We start from the raw sequence: 12,317 nt of genomic DNA on the forward strand, positions 1-12,317 counted from the left end.
TTTTTTTTTTTTTTTTTTTTTTTTGCTTTTTTTAAAAATTAAAGATCCAAGCTATTTTTGTCTGGCAAAGGAATACAGATACGTTCAAGACAGTGAGAGCTTCCTGTGGTCTTCCCTTTCCTTCCCAAGATAATCATCAGTAATATTTAGGATTACAGTCTTTCGACATTTTTTTCTGTGCTTTAAACACACACACACACACACCCTTTATTAGAGATCAAACTATACCTGCTGTTTTACATTTATGCCTATCATTTTATTAATATCTTTAGTCTTTCTGTGTCAGTACCTACAGACCCACCTTAAAAAAAATGAAAGAATATGGAAGTGACTACGGTAAAAAGGCCAATTTTTTTTCAAATTGTTTCTATCCTTTTAAACAGCCTAAGTAAGCAGAGGACGGATGGCAGAGGTGGGTGGATTTTCACCCAGCCGCCCTCCCTGTGCGCGCCCAGGCCCCAGGGGGGTGACCTTGGTCCACCGCGGGGCCGCCTAGCCGCAGGGACCCCTCCCATCGCGGGTCACCCCCCAAGCCAGGGAGAGGGAATCCGTCCTTGCAGGAGGGAGGAGGGGGACCGGCCTGGTCTCCGGCCACAGTGAGTGGCCCAGGCGCAAGGTCAGGGGCTGCATCCGACAGACCCGCGCCCTGCAGGACCCTGTTTTCAGGAGGGCTCCGCGCGGGGACCGCCAAGCAGAGTGGTTGCCATGGTGACAGCAGAGCCAGCGGGCCCGGGTTTGAGACGGAGTCGCACGCTTAGAGTAGGAAAGAGGGAGGCCGGGAGAGGACAAAGGGACAGGAGGGGGGAAGTGAGAAGGGTTGGCGGGGGTGGGGGGGGCATGAACGCGGTGGGTGGGAAAGGCCAGCAAAACGGCGAGAGAAGGGAGGACACAGGCGAGAGGAAGGGGAAGTGGAGGCGAAGGGCGAGGCAGGGGGCGACGCGGGGACCAAGACCCGCGGCCCCTCGACCCCGCTTACCCGCCTGCCGCGCCGCCGGGCTCCGCCATCTCCCGTTGCTAGGCGACGCTGTCAACATCCGGCGGGGCCAGGACGACGCGCGCGGCGAGGGCGGGGGTCTCCGGGGGCGGCGCGGCCTTTGTGCCACCTCCGAGGTGTCATCCCTTAGACTGCAATGGTCAGAGCACGACCGTGCGTTTCCTCGATCGCTCTCTGCGCCCGGGTCCCGCCTCGCCTGCACTCCGGTTCTCTAAAGCGACAGCGGCGTCTGCGTGCGCCCAGCGGGCGTCTCGAGGCCCTGGAGGGACCGGCCGGGCACCCGGGGCCTCCGCACTGCTAGGCGCCCGGGAGTGGCCGGCGGGCTGCGGTGCCGGGGGCCGGGTGCCCCGCGCTTGGCGCGCTTCTCCGTCTCCGGCCCTGGGGAGCTCCGGTGCTCCTCTCCAGGGGTCCTACGGAGACTCCTCGGGAAGCAGGGACGCCCGGGGGTCTTCCCGAGGGTGTCGTCCCTTCCTAGCCCCAAATAGGAGAAATTTCCGAAATTTCCCTGCAGGGGGCGGCGGCCGAGGGCGAGCGCGCTCGCGGAGCGTCCGAGGGGGCCCGTGTCTTCCCCGGGGGCGCGGGGCTCGGGCCCGGGCACAGTCCCCCGGGCGGGGGCGCAGCGAGGCCTGAGGGAGGGCCAGCCGCGAACCAGGGGCGTGCGCCCAGGGCTGGGCGGGAAGGCGGGCGGGAAGCACGGCAGGGGCGGGCCTGGGGGCGGGCCTGGGGGGCGGGCCTGGGGGCGGGCCGGGGGCGGGCCGGGGGCCGGGCCTCCCCGCGCGTCCCCGCCCCGCCGCGCCTCACAGGCGGCGGCAGCGGCGGAGGCGACGGTGGCGGCTCTGAGAGCCGGCGCGAATCCGGCCCCCGCAGCGGGACCCGGGTGGGTATGGGGGCCCGGACGGGGCCGCGGGGGCGGGGTCCGAGGGTCCACGGAGTCCCGGGCAGGGCTCTTAGGCGGAGCTGGGGCGGGGGCGCGCGGGGCGCGTGGGCCTGCAGCCGCGGGACCGGGGAGGGGCCGGGGTCCGGCCGCAGTCCTCCGAGCGCAGGGCGCCAGCAGGAGCGGGGGCGTTGCGGGAGGACCCCGATCACGCAGGGGCACCCGGGGACTCCCCTCGCGGCGGGTGAGGGCGCCGGGGGCCCGGAACGGGCCTAATTCGGGGAGACTGGTCCCCGCCTGCCTGGAGCCGTGGGCCGGGGAACTTGCGGTCTTTGTCTGGCCGGATCGGCGGAGCAGAGGCATGGGAACTTGTGGGGTGCCAGCGCGCGCCCACACAGCCCCCGAAGTGTGCGTCTCCCCAGCGGCGCGCGCTCAGCGTTCCCGGCCTGTAGGGCTCGGTGGTCTGGGCTGCCTGAGATCCGCGTGTCGGGATACTCACTTCCGTTCCGCCTGGGCTCGCCTCCCTTGTTCTTTCCTTTGGAAAGAAAAAAAAAAAAAAAAAAAAAGAACGAAAGGAAAGAAAGAGAAAAAGAAAAAAAAGGCAGCTGAAGATTGCTAAACGTAACCCAGGGGATCCTGCCGGAAGCCGCTGAATGCTGAAATCCTGTGATTCCCACAGTGGGAAGCTGGTGTTGCATGTTGGCCACAAAGTAGTTCAGATTCCATTCAGAAATAGAAAATGAATAGAAAAGAGGTAACAAAAGTTAGTCTTGCGTTCCTTATGGTAAAGTTTGTTCTACTGCCCGGGTCGAGTTCATATGAGAAGCTGGGCTGACTGGCCAGCTTCTGCGACTTCAGCCTAAAGATCTACTTTCTTTTCTACCGAAGACACCTAATTCTTTTATCTGGAATAAAAAGGGAAATCAGTCTTCAAGATGCTCACGTGAGGCAGCATGTTGCCAGAGGGTGGGTGCAAAGACTGGGGGCTGGGGATTCCATTCCAAATCTGCTACCAACTGATTAGAGCACTTTTTCAAATCCATGCCTCAGTTTTAGCAAATCCTCATTAGAAACGATAACAGTAAAATTGGTGAATACTAAACACTTTTAAGAACCACGAAAGCTTTTGCAAATGAAGAGTAAAGTGAGGAGTAACTTTTAGTATTAACTACAAAGTTCATGAATGGCTGTTGTTCATATCCTGAGTGTGGTGGTTGTGTTTTCTGTTGCACATATTTTTTTGTAAGTGGCATTTTTATGGTGAGACTGTGGCTAAAGGAAGTTTTTATGCCTGGGCACTGTGGCTCATGCCGGTAATCCCAGCACTTTGGGAGGTCGGACGGGGCTGGCAGATCACCTGAGGTCAGGAGTTCGAGGCCAGCCTCGCCAGCAAGGTGAAACTGCATCTCTACTAAAAATACAAAAATTAGCCCGTCGTGGTGGCTCCCGCCTGTAATCCCAGCTACTCAGGAGGGTGAGGCAGGAGAATCGCTTGAACTTGGGAGGCGAAGGCTATAGTGAGCTGAGATGTGCCGCTGCGTCCCAGCCCAGGTGACAGAGCAAGACTGTGTCTCAAAAAAAAAAAGAAAGTTTTTATTTGTGGAATTATTTAATCCTCTTGCACTTATGGTGACTGTGTTAGCAGTTCCTAATTATCATGCATGCATTCACTTAACCCACAAAACAGGCTCATGAAGTGAGGACTGCATTATGCCCATTTGCAGATGGCAACAGTGATACTTAGAGAAGTAACTGCCCTGAGTTCATGCAGCTGAGAGTAACAGAACTAGGCCATAGGCCCAGGACATCCCAGCTCCAGAAAACCATTGTACCACTGCCTCCTCTCATGTGGTGGGTGCCCGCCATTCATATACAGATATTTGATAAAAGTGCAGGAAGGTGTGACTGATCCCATGTCCCCACTAGTTGCTAATCTCAGTTCACTTTAGTCTGGAAAGCATCCCCCAGGCTTCAGGATAAAGGCGTTGAGTTTGCAGAACCTACCTACAATTGCACTGCCCTCAGTTTTGGGGAGTAAGGTGCAGTGGTTAAGAACATGGCCTAGAAAGATGGACTGCTGTGTTCAAATCCCAACCCTGGACCGGGTGTGGTGGCCCACACCTGTAATCCCTGTACTTAGGAGAATCACTTGAACCTAGAAGTTCAAGACCACCTTGGGCAACCTAGAGAGACCCTATCTCTACAAAAAGTGAACAGATTAGCCGGGCACGCCGGTGAGTGCCTATGGTCCCAGCTACTTGGGAGGCTAGGTGGGGGGACAGCTTGAGCCCAGGAGGTCAAGGCCGCAGTGAGCTGTGATCAGCCTCTGCATTCCAGCCTGGGCGACAGAGTGAGACTCTGTTTCAAAAAAACCCAAAACACTAAAAAAAGCCAACTCCTCTGGCACATACTTCAGTGCCTTAATTTCCCCATCTGTAAAGTAGGAATAACCATGCTACCTACCTCAAATACATGGTGCAAGGATTTGGGGAAGCATTGAATTCCTGACACATCTTAAATTCCTGTTGATGCTAATGACCATTATTTGGATTTTCCAAATTTAACTAGATTGACACAAAACATTTTGTGTTTGTGCTTTGACCCCTTACTCCGCATTTGTGTGGTCCGTCAGGTGGAAAGCGACTGCAGGCAGACGTAGAATTCACCGTTTGTGCATATTTGCACTCTTATCCTTGTACCTTCGCTGGGGGCTGGGTCCCTGCAGGATGCTGTGAGGAGCAGAGAGATCAGGTTGCTTGGCAACACCATCTCCTGTGAAGATTTTAGCTCCCCTTCTTCCCTGGCTGAGGGACCCTGAGTTTGTCACAGGCCTAAATTCTCTTGTAAGATTAGCCACTTCGTTTCATCCAGCATTAGGCGGTGGGGGTGGAGGGCCCTGGTTGTGAAGGTGACAGGGACAGAGGGTGATTTTATGATGGGATTGTACACTGTACATCATTTTTATTACATTTGCATTATATTCGGCTGTTGATGAGGCCAGTGCACAGGAGGGAACACACGTTTGTACCTTCCCAAACATACGGGGCGAAGATGTGGGAAGCCTTTTTCCGTTCACATCCGCGGTGGTGTTTTTCATCCCATCGCCTTTATTGGTGTTTTTATCCTGTCTGTCCTTTGAGCACCTGGTCTTGCATCCCTAGTAAATCTGCTTTTATGAGCTGTCTGTGGCATCTGATTTGAAATACGTTCTTTACTCTGTCTTTGGAACTTACATAACCGTCCTCAGAGGATGAGAGAAATCGGGCCACTGGAAGACTAAGTTCGATGTCTGCTCGAGGTGGCTTCTGTCACATGAATAAAAGAAAAGAGAAGAGAAAGAACCGAAATCCACTGTCCGGCCGGGGCGGCCTGTCCTTCTCTTGCTGAGCCTTGGGCAGTGAGTGTGCAGGTGTTGGCAGGGGATGCTGTGTGTGTCTGCTGGTCTGTATGGCTGCAGACGCTGAGATGTGGCAGTATTTTCTCCGCGGCCGTTCTGGATTGGCCACAGTGAAGCCAGCGTACTGCAGGTGCCAAGCCCGCATCTGTGCTGCTTGCCCGCTTCAGCTGTGGGCTGCTTTGCACGTGGAGTGAGCCTGAGTTCAGTGGTCTGATACAGTTCATCGTTACTTTAGTCCTCTGGAAGCGAGGGGAAGGGCGTACATTACAGATGTCATTTGGCAGCCTCTTGCCTGTTATTTGCTGTAACTAAAATGCTTTCTCTAAGCAGGATCAGTTGTGTTGCTTTTGGGTCTTGTCAACATGTCCTCTCAATCTGAGTTCAGTTTTGTGATGCATTCGCTCCCCCTCGCTCACAGGTGGTGAGAAGCTTCAGGACCGCACAGAAGTAGGAGGTGCGTGAGCCAGCCTCCGGGCGGTGTTTGGTTTCCTGGCTGGGTCTGCATCTTCCCTTACCCTTTGGGCTTAGTCTTGTCTTGGCCCCAGATCCAGGCTCACCCCTGAGTTGAGTTTCTTCTCCCAGGCCTGACTTCCTTGGCTCTTTGGGGTGAAAATGAGATTTTGAAACTTACCACCAAGGATGTAGAAATGGCAGGTGGTCTCTCCTTGGAGGCAGAGGCTTTGGGGTTTTCCAGGGAGTGGGTGCTAGTCGAGGAGACCGCTGGACAGCTGCAAAAGGAGAGTCACAGCCACACAGGCCACCAGGTTTTCCCTCACCACGGTTTTGGTGACGGTCCCGTCCGGTTACAGGGCCTTGTTTCCCTGTGGTCCAAGATCCCAGCACTGATGCCCCAAGCCCTAGTTCCTTCATTATAAATGCAACTTGCTGTCCTGTTCTCGCTTCTCGTAGAGGCTCACCTTTGGGCCCAGCCTTTCCGGGTGCATCCCGAACGTGGCTTCTGTGTGCAGCCAGTGTCTTTCTCTTCTGAACTAATCCTGTAACTTGAAGTTCAGCACGGCTGCGAGGAGAAGTCATGGCGGCCCCACAGGGGCTTATCCTGGTGATGACACTGAAGGAGCTGCCTTCCCCAAGCCCTGCTGCCCAGGGACTGGGGCCTGATCCGGGCTGCCTGCAGGATTCCATATCACCCTTTGACCTGCAAAGCCAGGGGTTCCCGGAAAGAGGTGCAGGGCCCCTGCCTGGCTCTGGGCAGGTGGCGGGAGCTGAGGCCTCATCCAAGGCATGTCAGCAGCAAATGTTTTCCAGGGGGAGGGGGAGCGCGATCCTTGTTTGCGTGTGTCTGGCTCGTGTTGAATACGGTGTCGCCGTTTCCCTGTTCTTTGTTGCTTGGGCTTTCAGGGCAAAGCAGATGAACCAGTTTCTGCTCGCCACGTGGCAGGTGACCGGGCTCAGTGCATTTTGCTCCTGAGCAGCGTGGCGGGGACATGGCCAGGGGAATAATCTGCTGTGGGCTTTGCCCGTGGCCTCCACACCCTGCCTACCTCTGCCCCTGCCTGTCACTAGTGGGCCTGAGCTGTGTCCCTCTGGTAAGTGGGAACTGCCAGCTCCATGGGTTTCTAGGATCAGGTCTATCCTGTTGACCACTGCATCCTGGCCCCTGACCAAGGTGGCTCTGAGGTCGGTGCATGGCACAGAATGAGCAAGAGAAGAGGCTGGGCGATACCTGTCCCCTGGCGGCTCCAGGCTACCTCCAGGAGGTTTCTGGAAGACATTTTTGTACCTCTGTTCTTTTTGTTTTCCTGTTTGGGAACTGATGGAGCCCTTTAGGCCAGAACAGGAAAGCCAGGCCTGGGCTGGAGGCAGCTCCGCGGGTCACCAGCCTGCAGCTCTCCTGTGTCCATTCTCCCTGCCCTCAGGGACGTCGGGGCCCAGGCGTGCTCCTCTCCTCAGCTCTAGGCCGTGGCCCTCACCTTACTGCTGAAAGAGTAGTCATTCTGCGCGGGGGCTTCACAGTCAGTGGGTGAGCAGGTTGGAGGCCCCCCAGCTCCTTACAGTGTCCTCAGTTTGGTGTGGTTGGTAGAAGAATAGCTCCCAAAGATGCCCATGTCCTACTCCAGGGAATTTGTAAATATGTTAGGTTACCTGGCCACGGATTAAAGTTGGGGATGGAATTAAGGTTGCTCATCAGCTGACCTTGAGATGGGAGATGGTCCTGGGTTACTTGGGTGGGCCTGGTGCCATGGCAGGATCAGGCAGGAGAGTCAGGGTCAGAGGGATGAGGTGTGAGAAGGACTCCGCTGGCCGCTGCTGGCCTTGAAGATGCAGGGAGGGGCCGAGAGCCAAGGAGTGCGGGCGACCTCTGGAAGCTGGAAAAGGCAAGAAAACAGACTCTCCCTCAGAGCCTCCTGGAGGAGCCAGCCCTGCTGATACCTGATTTTAGCCCCCTGAGACCCATTCCAGATTTCAGGCTCAGGACTGCAAGGTGGTGCATTTGTGTTGTTTTAGCCGCTAAGTTTGTGTCATTTGTCACCACAGCCACGGGAAGCTCACCTACATATGGAACGAGGGCTTTCAGAAGGAGACAAGAGGGGAGACTGTGTCGTTTCTTTATCTCTGTTTGTTCACTTCTGGTTTTCTTGTGACTTTGCCACTTTCTACGTTGAGGAGGACCCTCCTTTCTAGGGTATAAATCACCCAAATCTTGGGAAATAATTTTGGGTAGCAGATGTCTTAACCTCATGTCCTGTAAATATTTCCTAGAGAAGGCCCCACCCCAACCTCTCACCCAGTGAGTCACAAAATCTCTGGCTGCTCCAGGCCAAGTTTCAGTGGCCACGTGTCCCCTAGGGGAGGGAAAAGGACCATGTGTGGTTAACAGCGGGCCCACAGCTGCGCCCTGTGTCAGCCCCAACCCAGCAGCCCCGCCAGTTTCCAACAGCGTTGTGAAAGAAGTCCGCTGTCCCTCTCGTCCCCCCTCTTCTTGGGGCTCCTGGGATTTCCCACATCTTTCCCTTGCAGGCAGCTCTCCCCCCTCCAGCCACCTCGCAGTGCTCTTGTCCTGGAAGCAGACTTCGACTACCTTTATCAGCAGTCTAACACCCCCACCAGCTGCAGGCGCTGAGCCTCCGTGGTCCTCGAAGGTGCTCTGATTCTTAAAGAGTTGCAGGTTTCTGGGAAAGAATGTCTGGTGGAGGAGTTTCTGCAGAGTTTTTTGTTTTATGAGCCTGTGTATGTTTGTTGAGGGTTGAGCAAGTTCTTTCCTCTTCAATTACACATTGGCCCATTTTGCAGAAATCTGGCCCTACCTGCTTGTCACCAGGGGCTTCGAGTAGCACGGAAATCAAGTGGTTATCATGCCCCGTTCCGATGGTTCAGAACCAGCACCCGCGCTTTTACTGTTTGCCTTTTAAAATCATTCTTCTAATTTTTTTTTTTTTTTTTTTGAGACAGAGTCTCACTCTGTCACTCAGGCTAGAGCGCAGTGGCACGATCTCGGCTCACTGCAAACTCCAACTCCCGTGTTCAAGCGATTCTCCTGCCTCAGGCTCCTGAGCAACTGGGATTACAGGTGCGGGCCATCGTACCCAGCTAATTTTTATATTTTTAGTAGAGGCGGGGTGTCACCATGTTGGCCAGGCTGGTCTTGAACTCCTGACCTCAGGTGATCTGCCCACCTCAGCTTCCCAAAGTGCTGGGATGACAGGCAGGAGCCACCGCCTGGTTATTGGTTTTTTTTTTTTTTTTTTGGTACACTCAAGCTGAGATGCAAGTTGTAGATCCTGGCCTCACTCCATCTGTGAATTCTTTGTGCCAACTGCCAAGTTGGCATTGCTATCCTTTCCATCAACAAAAACAAGGCATATGGAACCTTAACGAAGATGGCATTCCGGGAGGCACATTATAAAAGGAGCGTCATGGAGGTGTCACGCACTCAGGAGCTCATAACCGAAAACACAAACTGACAAGGACATAACCGTTTCAAAATACAAATATCAAGTGGGTGCCTTCGAGGGGAATGGGGTTCTTATTGTCAAGGATCTACCCTTAGCTGCTTCTCTCTTTTATTTTTTTTTGAGACGGAGTGTCGCTCTGTTGCCCAGGCTGGAGTGCAGTGATGTGATCTGGGCTCACTGCAACCTCCATCTCTCCGGTTCAAGTGATTCTCCTGCCTCCAAGTAGCTGGGATTACAGACCTGCACCACCACGCCTGGCTGCTTTTTGAAGCTTTAGTAGAGATGGAGTTTCGCCATGTTGACCAGGCTGGTCTCGAACCCCTGACCTCAAGTGATCTGCCCGCCTCAGCCTTCCTGTGTGGTGGGATTACAGGCATGAGCCCCCCTACCTGGCCTCTTCTTCTTTTTTTTTTTTTTCAGACAGGGTCTTGCTCTGTCACCCAGGCTGTAGTGCAGTGGCACAATGACAGCTCACCGCAGCCTCGACCTCCTAGGCTTAAGTGATCCTCCCACCTCAGCTTCCTGAGACTATAGGCACAGGCCACCAAGCCTGGCTAATTTTTAAAATGTTTTTGTAGGGATGGGGTTTCTCCATGTCACCCAGGCTGGACCTGAGCTCCTGGGTTCAAGTGACCCTCCCTCAGCCTCCTGAGTAGCTGGAACCATAGGCACACTCCACCATGCTCAGCTAATTTTCACATTTTTTGTAGAGATAGGGTTTCACCATGTTGCCCAAGCTGGTCTCGAACTCCGGGACTCAGGCCATCCGCTTGCCTTGGATCCCCAAAAACTGTTAGAATTACAGACAGGAGCTGCCATGCCCGGCCTCCTTAGCATCTTCTCTACCCATCTTCATCTCTCGGGATTTGCGGAGGGGTTTGTAGTAATCCTCACAGGGTGCTTTGAGCATTTTGCGTTGCTATTTTGATTGATTCTGAGTCCTTCCTAGAGACTGGAGAAGCCTGGTGTCTGCTCTTCGCTCAGGCCTCTCTCTCTTCCTTTCCAGTGTTCACTCATTTTGTGTCGTAGGAGCTCTGCTGGCTGCCCCCGCCTCTGTGTACTCATGAGAAGGCATCTGGCCCTCAGGAAGAGCCCCAGGCCTGCAGAAGGAGACCTGGGTGTCCCCCTTGCTCTGAGCTCCATACTGAGGCAGGCTTTCTGACATCCAGCTTCCTTGCCTCCCAGGATGAATGGTTATCTTTGTACACCTCAGATCCCACAGGACACCAGGTCCCTAAGGTCGTGGGTGTAAACTGGTCTGCACCACTGTGAGCAAAGGCCATTCAAAGTCGTGTGTCTTGCAGATCCAAGGACATTAGGAAACTTTCCCATCAGACAACTCCGGCTCCAACAGCGGGCTCTGTCTAGGAACCAGATGGTCTCTTTGCCTCTGCTCTCTGCAGCCTGTCCCTAGCGCCTGCCTGCTCTTTGCATTGGTCCACACAGCTCCACCCTCGTCCACGCCTCCTCCATGCCTCTTTGGATGCAAACTTCCTGGTCTCCAGCCTCTTTCTAAGCTAATAGAGTCTCCCTTCTCCCAGAAGATGACGTGTGTTTGTTTTGGGGAGAGAGTCTTGCTCTGTCACCCAGGCTGGAGCGCAGTGGCACAATCTTGGCTCACTGCAACCCCCACCTCCCGGATTTAGCGATTCTTGTGCCCCAGCCTCCTGGGTAGCTGGGATTACAGGCATATGCCACCATGCCTGGCTGATTTTTGTATTAGCAATGGGGTTTCGCCACCGCATCTGCCAGGCTGATCTCGGACTCCTGACCTCCAGTGATTCGCCTACCTTGGCTTCCCAAAGTGTTAGGATTACAGGTGGGAGCCACCATGCCCGGCTGTCCCTTTCTTTTTAGTAGTGAATAATACTCCAGTATTTGGGTGACCACAGTTTGTTTATTTATTCACCTGTTGGAGGACATCTTGGTTGCTTCCAGGTGTTGGTAATCATGAGTAAAGCCGCTCTAAACAGCCGTGTGCAGTTTCCGAGCGGTGGACTGTATTGTGTAGAGCAGTTGTAGGTTTACAACTAAGAAGAATGAGCAGAAGGTGCAGAGTGCTGTGTGTGGGGAGATGGGGCAGTGGGGGCCGCCACTTCCCTGTGGGGCTTCCTGTCTCATGGATCCAGAGTCCTTAAGGAGGGCTAGATGCCATTCTCTGTACCTCTGTTCCTGCCGTGTGAGGAAGGAACCGTGTGACACTGCCAGGTGAACATCCCATGGTCCCTGGCTCTTAGGGACACAACCAAGGGACAGAAGTGAACCAGAACCCACTGTCCTGCACAAGCCAGTGGCCATTAGTGCCTGGCACTCTAGCAGGAGGGTGCTTCTGGGGGTGGTAGCTCCTGTCAGGGGAGTCCTCCCAGCAAGAAGGTGCTCCTAGCAGAGAAATGTTCCAAGCAGGGGGGTGTTCCAAGCAGGAGGGTGCTCCTAGCAGGGAAGTGCTCCAAGCAGGAGGGTGCTCCTAGCAGGGAAGTGCTCCAAGCAGAGGGGTGCTCCAAGCAGGGGGCTGCTCCAAGCAGGGGGGTTCTCCTAGCAGGGAGGTGCTCCAAGCACGGAGGTCTTCCAAGCAGGGGGGTGCTCCAGGCAGAGGGGTTCTCCAAGCAAGGGGGTGCTCCTAGCAGGGGGTGCTCCAGGCAGGGGGCTGCTCTAAGCAGAGAGGTTCTCCAAGCAGAGGGGTGCTTCTAGCAGGGAGTACTCCAGGCAGGGGGGTGCTCCAAGCAAGGGGGTGCTCCCCGCAGGCAGGCCCTGAAGCCCAGGGGACAGGGCTGTTGCAAGGCTCTCCAGGGCTCTCTGGGGAGCATTTGCCAGGCCTCTTGTTCAGCCCTCAAAGCCCAGGCTCCCCCGCCTCCAGCTTACAGGGCCTGCTGCCCGGTGACAGGTGACAGGTGACAGGTGGATGACGTGTTTACAGACCCAGGACAGCCCAGCGTGGGGCCTGGTAGGGAGGCTCCTGCAGCCCTGGATCCACCTGGGGCTTCCCTAATCCTGGAGGCAGCTGGGAAGGAGTGTGGCCAGGCAGCGGCTGGGGGTCAACACTAGTACTGCTGGAGAACGGAGGCAAAGCTGGTAGGGCAGAGGGTGTCTGTTCATGGGGGGTGTCATGGGGGGTGTGTGTGTGTGTGTGTGTGTGTGTGT

At 55.2% G+C, this 12,317-nt stretch overlaps 2 protein-coding genes across 6 annotated transcripts in view; one reads left to right on the top strand and one right to left on the bottom strand.

The window, feature by feature from the left end:
- The window catches only part of CCDC40 (coiled-coil domain containing 40), a 64,052-nt gene extending 62,386 nt beyond the window's left edge, over positions 1–1,666 (bottom strand). For both annotated transcript variants that reach the window (XM_032241436.1, XM_032241437.1), the window contains exon 1: positions 977–1,666. In XM_032241436.1, coding sequence (XP_032097327.1) covers positions 977–1,005 — 29 coding nt within the window. In that variant the 5' untranslated portion in view covers positions 1,006–1,666. The remainder of the gene's footprint in view (positions 1–976) is intronic.
- A 119-nt stretch (positions 1,667–1,785) lies between these two features.
- The window catches only part of TBC1D16 (TBC1 domain family member 16), a 90,340-nt gene continuing 79,808 nt past the window's right edge, over positions 1,786–12,317 (top strand). For all 4 annotated transcript variants that reach the window (XM_032241440.1, XM_032241438.1, XM_032241439.1 and 1 more), the window contains exon 1: positions 1,786–1,871. The gene's annotated coding sequence lies outside the window, so the exon portion shown is untranslated. The remainder of the gene's footprint in view (positions 1,872–12,317) is intronic.

This window comes from Sapajus apella, unplaced genomic scaffold (genome assembly GCF_009761245.1).
Source record: "Sapajus apella isolate SASKATOON/1434 unplaced genomic scaffold, GSC_monkey_1.0 scaffold48, whole genome shotgun sequence".
NCBI lineage: Eukaryota > Metazoa > Chordata > Mammalia > Primates > Cebidae > Sapajus > Sapajus apella.